The sequence below is a fragment of the Giraffa tippelskirchi genome, chromosome 4 (genome assembly GCF_054371585.1).
Source record: "Giraffa tippelskirchi isolate mGirTip1 chromosome 4, T2T-mGirTip1v1.2.pri, whole genome shotgun sequence".
Lineage (NCBI taxonomy): Eukaryota > Metazoa > Chordata > Mammalia > Artiodactyla > Giraffidae > Giraffa > Giraffa tippelskirchi.
Genome location: NC_137278.1, coordinates 173,534,277 through 173,546,576, shown reverse-complemented (window position 1 = coordinate 173,546,576; position 12,300 = coordinate 173,534,277). Strand labels below are relative to the sequence as shown.

General features: G+C 37.9%; 1 protein-coding gene across 10 annotated transcripts in view; it reads left to right on the top strand.

Annotated features, from left to right (window-relative positions):
- FGD4 (FYVE, RhoGEF and PH domain containing 4) overlaps positions 1-12,300 on the top strand; it is a 277,869-nt gene that overhangs the window by 111,315 nt on the left and 154,254 nt on the right. For 4 of the 10 annotated variants that reach the window (XR_014082410.1, XR_014082411.1, XR_014082409.1 and 1 more), the window contains exon 1: positions 5,997-6,162. The exons of 4 other annotated variants lie outside the window; for them this stretch is intronic. Coding sequence is in view for 2 of the 6 variants with exons in the window: in XM_081591596.1 (XP_081447722.1) it covers positions 8,934-8,973 (40 nt within the window). In the remaining 4 variants the exon portion in view is untranslated. Of the gene's footprint in view, positions 1-5,996; positions 6,163-8,821; positions 8,974-12,300 lie in introns of those variants that run through there. 2 more of the 10 variants (XM_081591596.1, XM_081591593.1) reach the window with 1 other exon arrangement.

Genomic DNA, 12,300 nt, shown 5'->3' with positions numbered 1-12,300 from the left:
CTCAACATTCAAAAAACAAAGATCATGGCATCCGATTCCATCACTTCATGGCAAACAGATGGGGAAACAATGGAAACAGTGACAGTCAACGGAGTGACTGAACAACAAGTGCTAGACATCTATCCCAGTTGTAAGTGTCTTTCTAACCCTCATCTCCCGAAGAGGTAAAAGTCTTTGTTTTTTGAACATATTAAAAACTCATCAGGAGAAGGAAATCAGTGTCTCCTTTTTTTGTGTGTTCAGAGTTTAGGTTAGAACTTTTGCAAATTGTAGATGCTCAATAAGTCTTGTTTATAGAACATTCTTTGTTCTTAATCCTTTTCCCACTTGTCACAAATATTTGAAAAAATATAGTCACTAATATAATTAATATTAATATTTAGCATATATATTATGTTCCTGGAGAAGGAAATGGCAACCCATTGTGGTATTCATGTCTGGAAAATCCCATGGATGGAGGAGCCTAGCAGGCTACAATCCATGGGGTTGCAAAAGGGTTGGACATGACTCAGTGACTAAACATATGTTATATATATATGTACTCAGCATAGAGAGTCTTCCCTTGCATATATTTCAGAAAGTTTCTTAGACAAAGAAAGGTAAAAGAGTTAAAACATCTAGATTCCAATTTAGATGCATCACTTATTGAAAGAATGTGGGTAAGGGTGAATGTGGAAGGCAGAAGACTAGGACCCAGATATTTGTATACTTTCCTCCCGCCTCTGTTTTAGAATCAATATTAAATATATGAAAAGACAGGGAATTTTACCCTAATGAAGATAGCAGTAATCTAATGATGTGAAGAATTGTATCCCATTATGCTCATTTGGCTGAGATATAATATCCTTTTAATTTTAATAAAAAATATCCCTGGGGCATTGGTAGAGTTGGATTAGAGTCCTGATGGTTGGAGTTTGATGACAAAAGGGCTTGCACTCTGAAACTCCCTAGTGTAGACTTACCCTCAACACTTTTTTCTTTGCAGTGTGGTAGCCGAACAGGTCCTAGAAAGGAAAGTACTGCTGCTATGCTAACCATATCAGAGGAATGATGGGCAATGAAAAGAAAATGCTTTCATCAAATCAGGCTAGATTATTTCTCCATCATTGTTTTTTCTTTGTTGTTGTTTTTAAAGACAGTCTCTCTCTTTTTAAAAAATTTTGTATTTATTTTTGACTGTGCTGGGTCTTTGTTGCTGCGTGCAGACTTTCTCTTGTTGTGGCGAGTGGCGACTACTCTCTAGTTGCAGTGTGTGGGCTTCTCGTTGCAGTGGCTTCTCTTATTGCAGAGCATAGGCTCTAGGGTTCACGGGCTCAGTAGTTGCGGCGCACAGTCTTAGTTCCCCCGAGGCATGTGGAATCTTCCGGGAGCAGGGATTGAACCCATGTCCCCTGCATTGGTAGGTGGATTCTTAGCTACTGGATGACCAGGGGAGTCCTGTTTTGTTTTGGTTTTGGCCATGTGGTGCAGCTTATAGACATTAGTTTCCCGCCAGGGATTGAACCTGGACTATAGCAGTGAAAGTGTTGAGTCCTAACCATTGAACAACCAGAGAATTCCTTACTCCATCATTGTTAAGACCTTACAAACTGGACAGAGACGTTCCTTTTATTTCAGTGTTTTTTTTTTTTTGCTTGTGAGGTACTTGGTACCTTACAAATATGTATTTTTGTTCTAAATTTTCTTTAAAGAACTGGTTGCAAAAGAAAAAACAGTCAAATAAAAAATCTTACATAGAATGTTAAGCAAAAATACAAAATTCTGTATTTTTAGACAAAATAATTTGAGTCTGTTTCATATTCACAGAGAAAACCCTAACAATATCCAGTCACCTCATAATATAAGCTACTTGTCAAAAAGCAGTTTCAGCAAGGAAAAGAGAATGTGGCAAGAGCAGAACTAGTGGCAATGTTACTCAAAGTGTATCTACATGGGGCATCTTTTTGCAGGTACAGTTGCCATCTCACCTGGTACTTTAGCAATATCCACTGCTCAGAACTTTCAGTCTTAACCACACCCAAGGGTTGTACCCAGAAACTTTTACTATGCCATTTCATTCGGGAAAATAAACATTTGTTCTTGCCCTTGTAGTGCTTTTTTCTCCTTTTCCGCTGAAATTAGTAAGAATGAGGAGGGACCCTCCTTCCAACATTCATTCTCATTATTTTAGAATGGTAGAGATCTTTGAAGACGGTCTAACTCAGCTCTCTCATTCTGCAGTTGAAATGCACAGGACCAGAGAGGGCAATGGCTTGCCATGTCATACCAGTGGCTAAGCAGGGACTAGAGTCCAGGTTTCTTAACTTCTAAACAGTGATTCTGTCGTTGAGCTTTGCAAAAGCTAAGGACTTGAAAACTTCCTTACAAAAATATGTGTCTATGTGCAGATTCAGTAGTGAAGGGAGATAGAATAGTACTCCCAGGGTTATTTGATCACTGCTTAGCTGACACAGTAACTACTGTAACAGCTTGTAGACAACATTGCCAACTGCCCGGTATTTGAAGAAGATATCAGGCTTCTCTGCTCCCAACAACTTTATATCTTGAGAACCTTTGTGGGGATTATTGACTCTTTGTCACGTGCCCTACACCTTAAGTATGGGGACCCTATTATTAGACTCTGAGCAGTGTGGCTTAAGGTGCTATTATGGAGACAATGTCAGAACAGCCAGAGGTGAACTTGGAGCTAAAAAGGACACTACTGCTTACTTGCTTTTCTTAGATGTCTTTTTTTTTTTTTCTTTCTGAGTGATTCCCACAGAATCAGTTTCCTAGAAGTGGTGAGCCAGGTTCATTTTTGTTTTTTTCTATTGTCTTGATAGTAGATCCACCTGAGAATATAGTGGTGTAAACTTCGAAAAATATGTGTAGGAAGAATAAATATTACTTTTAGAAAATTATCATTAATGACGTTAAGATTTTTGGAAAACAGAGAAAGGAAAATATCAGTAAAATCTCTTCTTCACAGCTGCTCTTATAACTTTGAGATAGGTAGGCTTAGGCTTTGGTTTCTAAGAATCTTTCATTTTTTATTGCAGTTGTTCATAGCAAATACTCAGTTTTTTTTTTTTTTCCTTGTACTTCCAGGAGGTACTGTGGAATAATGATCAGACCCAAGCTTTGGTCTCACATGAGGTTCTAGTCTCAGCAGTGAGATGTAGGGCAAAGAACTTAGTTTCTGAGTCTCAGTTTCCATAACTAAAAAATGATGATAGTAATACCTACTTCATAATCCCTGTGAGATTTAAATAAAATATTTATAAATGCTTATTATAGTTCCTAGCATGGACTAGGGACTCAGCAAATAGAATATCGTTATTAGTATACCAGTTGACATTTCCCTTATGCCCCATAGTCCTTGTGACCATATTTTTAATAACTGCATGATATTCTATCAAGTTGTGTATATTCTAATTTGCGTAACCATTCACCTATTATTAGATTCTTGTTTCCTCTAAATTTGCCGTAGAATAAGAAAAATTTTCAGCAAGCTGTTATTCATTCAGCAGATTCAGTAAATACTATGTATAAGGACCTTTGCTTGGCAGCAGCAGCACAGAGCTCAGAGTGGAAAAGTGCCTAGCTTTGAGGGGCTGTTGGTTTGTAAGTGGAGATACGTGAAGAGAACTCTGGCCTGTGGTAAATATTGTCACTGTCCAAGTTACTGAAAAAGTGCTGAGGAGAGGACAGAATGTGAGGTTCTGCTTAGAGAGCCTCATGGAAGGCAAGAGAGGGTTGTGGGAGAGGAATCAAGTGATGGAAGTGAGGTGCAGGTTATTAAGGTTATAAATTTTTATGCAGAATGCAACATTTATCCTCAGTGCAAGGGAAAGTCAGTTTTGAGGAGAGAATTCGCATTATCTGCTTAGGTTTTATAGCCTATACAAGGCGAAGTGGAAGTAGAGAGTTTAATTAGGAAATTAATAAGGAATCTAGGTGAGAGAGGGTATGGCTTCGACCAGGTGGAAGTGGTGGAGGTGGTAAGAAGTGGCCATATTGGAAGAAATAGCCCACATCATGAGCTGTCAGGTTGGATGTGAAGATGTCAAAGAAAGAGAAAAGTCAAAGATGGGGTCTCAGGCATTCAGCTTGAGCAACTAGAAGAGTGGAGTTGCTGTTTCCAAAAACAAGGAAGGATGCAGGAGGAGCCGATTTGGGGGAGAAATAAGGAGTTTAAGTTTTGGGATGTTACATTCGAGATTTTTATTAAACATTCAGGCAGAGATGTTCAATAGACAGTTAGATGTAGAAGTCTGCAATTCTTGGAAAAAGAGCTTTATCCTGGAATTATAAATTTGAGAGGTAGCTACATATTTTAGTATTTTTAAAACTTGGTACGGTTATTTTACCCATTACTACTCCTCTCATAGAATTTTCACTTTTTAAAAATCCAAATAAACTTTAGGGTCACTTTGTTAAATTTATTTTGTAAAGTATGCTGGACATTTTACTAGAAGAATATGTATATGTATTACATATATATTTATATATAAATTTACTAAAAGACTGGTAATTTGAAAAGAATTGGCATCTTTAAAATGGATCTTTGTATCCAGCAATGCATTATTTTTCCCCATTTAGTTTTCTTTTATTAATATTTCTTCTGATAGTTCATTCTTTGTCCCCCACATAGTGCATACACAGTTCTTGATAGTATTATTCCAAAGTATTGTAAGATGTCACAGAAAAACCAGAATAAACTTTTTGGCCAACCCAATATACTATTTGTTGCTGTTGTTAGTAAATTACATTTTTCTGATGTTCTGATGTTTTTGCCTTATAAAGGAATTATTTTGATATATTTAGCCACATCATTAAATTTCAGGTAATGTAAATAATCTCTTTGATTTCTTTAATTTTTCCCCCTAGCAATACAATCATATCATCTGCAAATAATAATTTTGCCTTTTTCCTTTCAACATTTGTGTCTCACTTCCGTTCATTCCAAAAAAAGAAGTCCTGAATTTAAGATAGTGGCTAACTGTAAAGTAAGGAGGTAATTAAGACAGAAAAGTCTAGTCACAGCTTACAGTTGTTGTTTAGTTTTTGCTTTAGGCCTATCCTAATTATTTCTTTTCCTTGCCTTTGAAAAATTTATTTCTGTTGGATTTATTTTGAGTGCCCAGAGTTTGTCTGTTTTACATTTATACATTATCTCCAGTAGTTGGTCTTGACGTGGTATATATTTGGTTTTCAGTCATTTTGCTCTTCCAAGGACATATTCTTGGATTCCTTGAATACCATGAATTCAGGGAAGCTCTTTTCCTGCTGAATCGGCATTGAACTTTCATGAATGCAGAAACAAATTAAAGCCCATAGAGAGTACATAACCAAGAGATTTCAGTCATATGATTGGATAAGGTCCTAATGAAAATGTTAAGTTCAGTAGCCTCTCCCTCTCCCCCCAAAAAACAAAAACAGTAAAAATGAATTCATGTAAGTTTAAAAAAATTAATACTTGTATATTTATAGGACAGTTGATTTTGAAAACTTATTTTCAAGCTAAGTTTTACAAATTTGAAAATTTTATTTTAAAAAGTCTAAATACAAAACCAGTTTCACTTCTGATGTGGATTGTAAATCAACAGAAAGGACTTGCTGATACAGCTTAGATTTCTAGAATGTGTTATCTTGAATTTTCAAGTTTACTTTCAAGTTTTATTTTCTGTTTGTCAAGTTAAGCCTCATGTGACCTTTTTCTGTGAATGAACAGTGGACACTATCTGGCATGTTAGCGCTTTGTACCTCCAAGGGTAGATTTGCAGGACAGCTTTTAATTGGACTGCATTGCCTTGTTTAAATAGCCAAACACCTGCTAGGCAAGCCCCTGCACATGTGAGTGGCTATATGTTCCTTCCGTTAGGATTTGCAAGGCTGGAGCACAAAGACAGCGATTGTTACCCAATAAGCAGTAGTCACACAATTCTACCAATCGCCTTAGGAGGGCTGGTTACCATGGAATCCACCATCTGTTCACTCCCCGTCGGAATGTGATTATCCTTGCTGGGGTGGGAACTGGGAGCGTGTGCAGTGTGGAATTATCTGCAATGGACTGGGTTAATGGGAGCTAGATTTGGCTCACTAGAAGAACAGATGAAGGGAGTTTTACTTCTTAACCATTTGTGACTACTAACCAAGAGGAATAAATTCAGCTTTTATAAGGTAAGTAATTCTAGTACTATGTATCCCGTTTGTACTACGCTTGGTGTGGGGCATTATCTCCATGTGGTTCCAGGAAAGGGAGCTGTAAGCTCTTCTGGAAGGAGCCTCCAGCGTTACACACTTCTGTTGTATTGATTTTAAGCAGCTCAGTTATACCTGTACAGTTACATGTTGATGTTGAAAAAATGAAATAATTATTTTTTAATCTTTAAAAATGTATTCAAAATTGTATTATGACTTCTGAAAGTGGCAAAAAGACAGTAATTTTAAATGGTTTCTCAGAGGGAATTGTACCAGTACTCTTCTTGAAATACACTCATGGCCACAACGTGTTCAATGTCTTCTTCAAATAAGAAAATGTCTCAGGTCAGGGACATTTGTAGGTTATGATTTTATTCATCATTATTCTGGCCCATGTGACTGGCTTACCATTACTAGCTCATGTTTTGTAATGTGATGTTTATGCAGTTAATTTTGCAATGCTTTTGCACAAGTTTCAAGGGCTTGAGCATGTGGAAACAATGTTACAGTGCTTTAACAGCAGGCATATAGGCACAGTGATAAAGGAGAGGGCAAAGCTCGGAAGATCCGCTTCTATTTCAAGGGCTTCCTTTGTTTTTCTGTTTGAACAGCCCCTTAAAATGTGTGGTGCATATTGTAAGCGGTAGAAGGAGATTTTGGTGCTAACAAATGGATGACTGACATTTTTCTGTGTGGCTAAGAGGTTGGTAGCTCAAACAAGGGACTTCTATATCCTTTGTAAGGCAGCATTGTATATACCCTTCCCCAAAACTGTGCCCTAAAACATAAAAGTGAAAAACAAAAAGAGTGCTGTCTATACTCTGGATACTTCTTTTGTGTTAAGTTTTCCTGTCATTTAAACCATAGTGCCAGGGATATGTGCGTCTAGCTGGGTCTGCCATTTTTATTTGATATGGGAAGGGGTTGCAAAGAGAGGATTTGCTAATGCAGCTTTAGTTCCTCTAATTGTGCTGTTCTGCTGTCATCTTGGACGTTCATGTCAGTGGGTCAGTGGCTGTCCAGAGAGCTAGAACAGGTCATTGTTAACAGGCTTTACTTTGATTTTCTTTTTCTGATTGTAGAATAAAATTAGATAACCTTGTACTGGTCAAGGACTCATGTTCTTACTTTAGGTTTTCAAGCCTGACTGCTAATTATGGGTTCTTGGTATTTATTGTTGACTTATTGTAGTTAAAATTCTTACCTTCTTTTGTGCTTACTTGGCTATTTACATTGTATTATTCTTATTATTCTCTAGTTTTTTAATATGCAAAATTAGATCAGGTACATACTACCTATAAAAAGCATCTTTTTCACTAACAGTAGACATGTATCTGCCTGAAAATTTCCTTAGCAGCATCTGTAAAAAATTTTAAGTGAATGTTGTATAATTTAAATGAAATTTTCACTCATGAAAACAGTTGTTCATAAGCAATATAAGTTTTGAGAGGAAATGAGATAATGTAAAAGCATGTGCATTTAGGCTGTTTGTGTTACCTTAATTACATTCTATCTTAGAAACCTGAAAAGGCCTGTGAGTGAATGGGTATGAAGTACTAGAGTATTCTCCTTGCCTGGGATGTGATTGCTCAAGCAGTTGAAGTAAACTGGGCAAATCAGTACACCTCTCAAGTTCCCTAAGTATTCGTGAATTTCCTTACTATTGTGATTGTTACTGAGTTAAAGTTGTAAGATTGTGTTTTTTTTTAAGTGGGTATTTATGCAGAATGTATCCCAGCATTTTATAGGTGTTGGCAGGCATTTGTTTGTTTTCACTTGTAAACATGTTTATTAATATGTTTCTTGGCTGAATTTTTCTGAGTAATAAACAGTAAAGCCACAGGGTATTCAAAAAGTGTTGAAAAATTTTGGTCCATCAGCCACTGACAAGAAGCCTAGGGTTATACTTTCTAAAATTGGTGAAGACGAGTGGGCAGCGGGATAGTCCCTGGAACACTTGTGATTCCTAGTAGGGTGCCTGGGGGACAAGAGTGCACAGTCCTATGATGTGTAGTTCCTTGAGGGAATGTGGTTTTTGGACCTGGTATTGCTCGTGGTGAGATGTTCACTTCCATTCACAAACATTGTCAGTGATGACACCTACCACCATGTCCACAGTCTTGTGGTAACAAGTTGAAAATGTCAGGTCAGCTGTGAAGCATTGCTTCCTGGTTCTCACTCTCCTTGACTCCCCGAGGGTGGAGGGAGGTGCTAGATTCAGTGCTTTCTGACCCTTCTTCCAACTTCTCAGTGGCATGAGGCTTTTCAGTCTCCTTCAATATAACTTAAGATTTTACTAAATGGAAAATTTAGTTTATGTTTGTAAATATGTAAAGCAACCCTTATTCAGAGTTATTTCTTATAAAGGTATTATTATATAGATAAAAAATTGGAAACTGAATAAAGTACCTGGAATGATTCAAATCCATAGCAATCTGACTAGACAGCATCTCAATCCACCACTAGTGCAGTACGAACAGTCAAGTCTTTCAGCTTCTTTGACACTTTATGCTGGAAGGCCTGACATCTATTTGAACAAGTAGATCACAGAGCTCGTAAACATCAGTTAAATTCTTACATTGTTCTTATTACCACATTCAGTCTCACTTCTAAATTGAGTCTTTTTTTTGCTTTTGAGGTACTGATTTATAATCCATTTTTGCTGTTAACTGTTTTTGGCCATGATGCGCCATTTGGCCCTTGGACAGATGATGGAGCGCTAGGGATTTGAAGGGAAGAAGAACCTGCTTATGCTGTCATCACTGATGCTGCTTTGTTCTCATGTTCCTGGTAGTATTGAAGCCATTTGCATAAAAATGTGACTTTTTAAAATAGATGTACTGCAAATTGCCTTCTTTTGCCCTCTCCCACAGTTCCATATTGCCATGGTTTCAAGAAGTGCTTAGAATGAGTTAACATTGTGCATCAGTACAATTTTGCACTGCTGTGTTAGATATAGAGCTACAGGGTGTGACGCCTATAAAATGTGCACATGAAAGATGTAAACTCACCCAAAAGCTATGGCTCAAATGTGGTTGCATTTGGCAGGATTTTTCTTCCTGTGAGTGTGCCATATATTTGATCATCATCAGTTTCTTCTGAGATATTTCTTCGGTTTTTATAACTGCTTCTATGCTTCTATAAAATAAAAAGGCAAACTTTCTATACATTGGCAGTGCATGGGTCTATGTAGGCAGAAGCAGATACTTGGAACAGTTTTGTATAATATACTTCTGCCTTTCTCATTCAGTTGTCTCCACTTAAAGCCCAGTGATGACTTAATGGAGTTGTATGGGAGTATCTAGGGATACCTTATCTGAGAAAACTTCCATATTTTTACAGATAACCCTATGGGGGCTACATTGTTCTTTTGTAATAAAGGTGTTGAGTTACTGACTTCCCCTGTAAGTATTTGTTTCCTTCCTCCCTGTCTGCTTAACTCCTGTGTTGTTTTTAAATTTTTGCTATTTCCTGGCCCTGACCTCGGATTAATGAATTACGAGGTAAGATGTATTTCCATAAGGCAAGCAGATGAAATCTGTCCGATTTTTTAGATCCCCATTATACTTTGCTAGATGTTTATTTTCACACAATTTAAAGACTGGATCTGTCAGAAGAATTTGAGGCCCATAAGAATTAAGCAGCCTGTCCAGGGTCACAGAACTTGAGTTGCAAAAACTGCTAATGTTGACTGTCGCGTGTTGAGTACAAAGATACAGGCAAAACCAACTTACTTCCTACATTGTTACCTTCATGAGGAACAGAACATTGGGGTATCACCCTAAAGTCTCACAGATACAATTTTCAATGTGCCCAAAGAGGGGCAACTTTGAAAGATAATTCCCTCAATAATCAAGGTCATAAGAAATATATATATTTTGTAAATGCCTAAACGTTAAAAAAAAAAAAAAAGTAACTGTCAAGTCAACTAGATATTTGTGTTTCTTAGTTTGCAGATTCTTGCCCTTGTATCTGTATTTATAGTCGTAAAATCATGATCAGGATGTTGCTTGTTGATTTTGGAACCCAGAGTGGGTGGGGGTGGAGCACTGAGGAAGGGTAGCCTGAAGGACAAATACCATTCCATTCCAGGGCACAGTTGTCACCTGGTTAGTATATTTCTGTTCCGAGTTAATGCACAATCTTCTGTGGACATTGGTGGAGACATAAAACCTGTTTGCTTCTCTGACCTCCCTTTGCTCTGTTGTGTTCACCCCAACCACCTGCTTCACCTTGCTCAGGACCCCCTACTGTCCACTGAGACATTGCTTCTTTGGCTGTGTTACTGTTATCATTCACTTATCACATATTTATTGAACATTTACTCTGTTCTGGGCAGTGTTGCAGGTGTGGAGGACAGGACATGGAACACAATGGTCAGGTTCTTTAGTGAGCTTATGTAATAGAGAGGGAAATAGATAATACACAGTCAAAAAAATAAATGAACAGTGTAATTTTGAATAGTGACGAGTATGTGAAGACAAAATGTAATGTGTTAAGGGATTTTAGGGCAACAAACTTTATGTTGAGTGATCAAGAAATTTGGGGAGATCTCATATAAGCTGAGTCACAAATGATAAGCCACCAGGTTGATCCAGGAAAGCTAGGAATGTGTTGTTATCCCCACTTTATTCCCTTGGAAATTGAGGAAAGTCTGTCATCAGGACCATTCCTTGTTCACCTGGTGCTGCAAAACCATACCACTTGTCTTTCTTTCAGGACTTAATGTTGACTATATGCTCTTTTCCAACGTCAGAATTTAATGGGATAGCATGGGAAGTAGTGTCTACTTCAGTACAGTGGCTAAGAGCACAAGCAGACCTAGATTAGCCCTTCTCACATACCGTCTACTCTGGAGGGCTCCAGTAGGCAAGTTACTTAAACCTGTCTCCCCATTTGTTAGAACTTCTGGAGTTATTGTGGATATTAAAAGAGATAATATTAAAAAAAACCATTCGGTTCTCTGAGGGGCTTCAGTAATAATCCCATGAATGTTAAAATAATTTTCTATGGTTGGCAATGAGAACCTGGGAGTACTATTAGCCTTGTCTCTATAGGATAATTTTTCTTTGATCTCTTCTATTCCCTCTCTCATCCCTCAGATTTATTTTAACAAACGCTTTAAAAAACCCACTTTATTGAGGCGTGATTGACATACAAAAAGCTGTACATACTTAATGTGTGTAACTTCAAGAGCTTTGAAGATAAGTATACACTTTTAAGGGGCTTCCCAGGTGGCACTAGAGGTAAAGAACCCACCTGAATGCAGGAGATGTAAGAGACATGAGTTCGACCCCTGGGTTGGGAAGATCTCCTGGAGGAGGGTATGACAACCCACTCCAGTACCCTTGCCTGGAGAGTCCCATGGACAGAGGAGCCTGGCAGGCTGCGGTCCATTGGGTCACAAAGAGTCTAACACAACTGAAGTGACTTAGCACCTGTGCACGTGTACACATGTGAAACCATTACTGCAATCTGAGCCATAAATATATTCATCACTTCCAAAAGAAGACTTTTTGCACTTCCACCTGTCCTTGCTAGATTCTGCATAAAGAACATGATTAGACATGTTCTCACAGGTCTGTGCTCACCTGGTACTCGACTAACAATCTGTAAACCAGTCAGTTGCATTCAGTATGATTGGTTACACAGTGCAGGAGGGGTGTGGGAGACAGAGGAACAGGTGGTCGACTGTACAGGTAACGTGGGCTTGGAATTCTAGTCTTCAGCAGCAAATGCAGGGAGGCGTGCTGGTAGCTGAGTGTAGAATTTGAGCTAAGTAAGGTAGGATGGGATTTGAGGATGGAGACCTTGGTTTGCATAGAAGTTTTTACTGTATCCTATAAAGAATGAGGAACCTTTGAGTAGTTTTAAACTTCTGAGGAATAAATCTTCAGTTTTGTCATCTAAAAAGATAACATAGTTAAAATGATGAAAACATTGGAGAGAACAACTTCCAAGGCAGCCTGAGTTCTTCTTTTTCTCATCTTCATCTTCATCCATACCAGGCAGGATTTTTCTTCTGCTGTAATTACCACCACAATATAATTAAGTCATATTTATTCTTGATATTTAGATTTTAAAGTCAGCACATTAAGTTAAACTCGCACTGAGGCC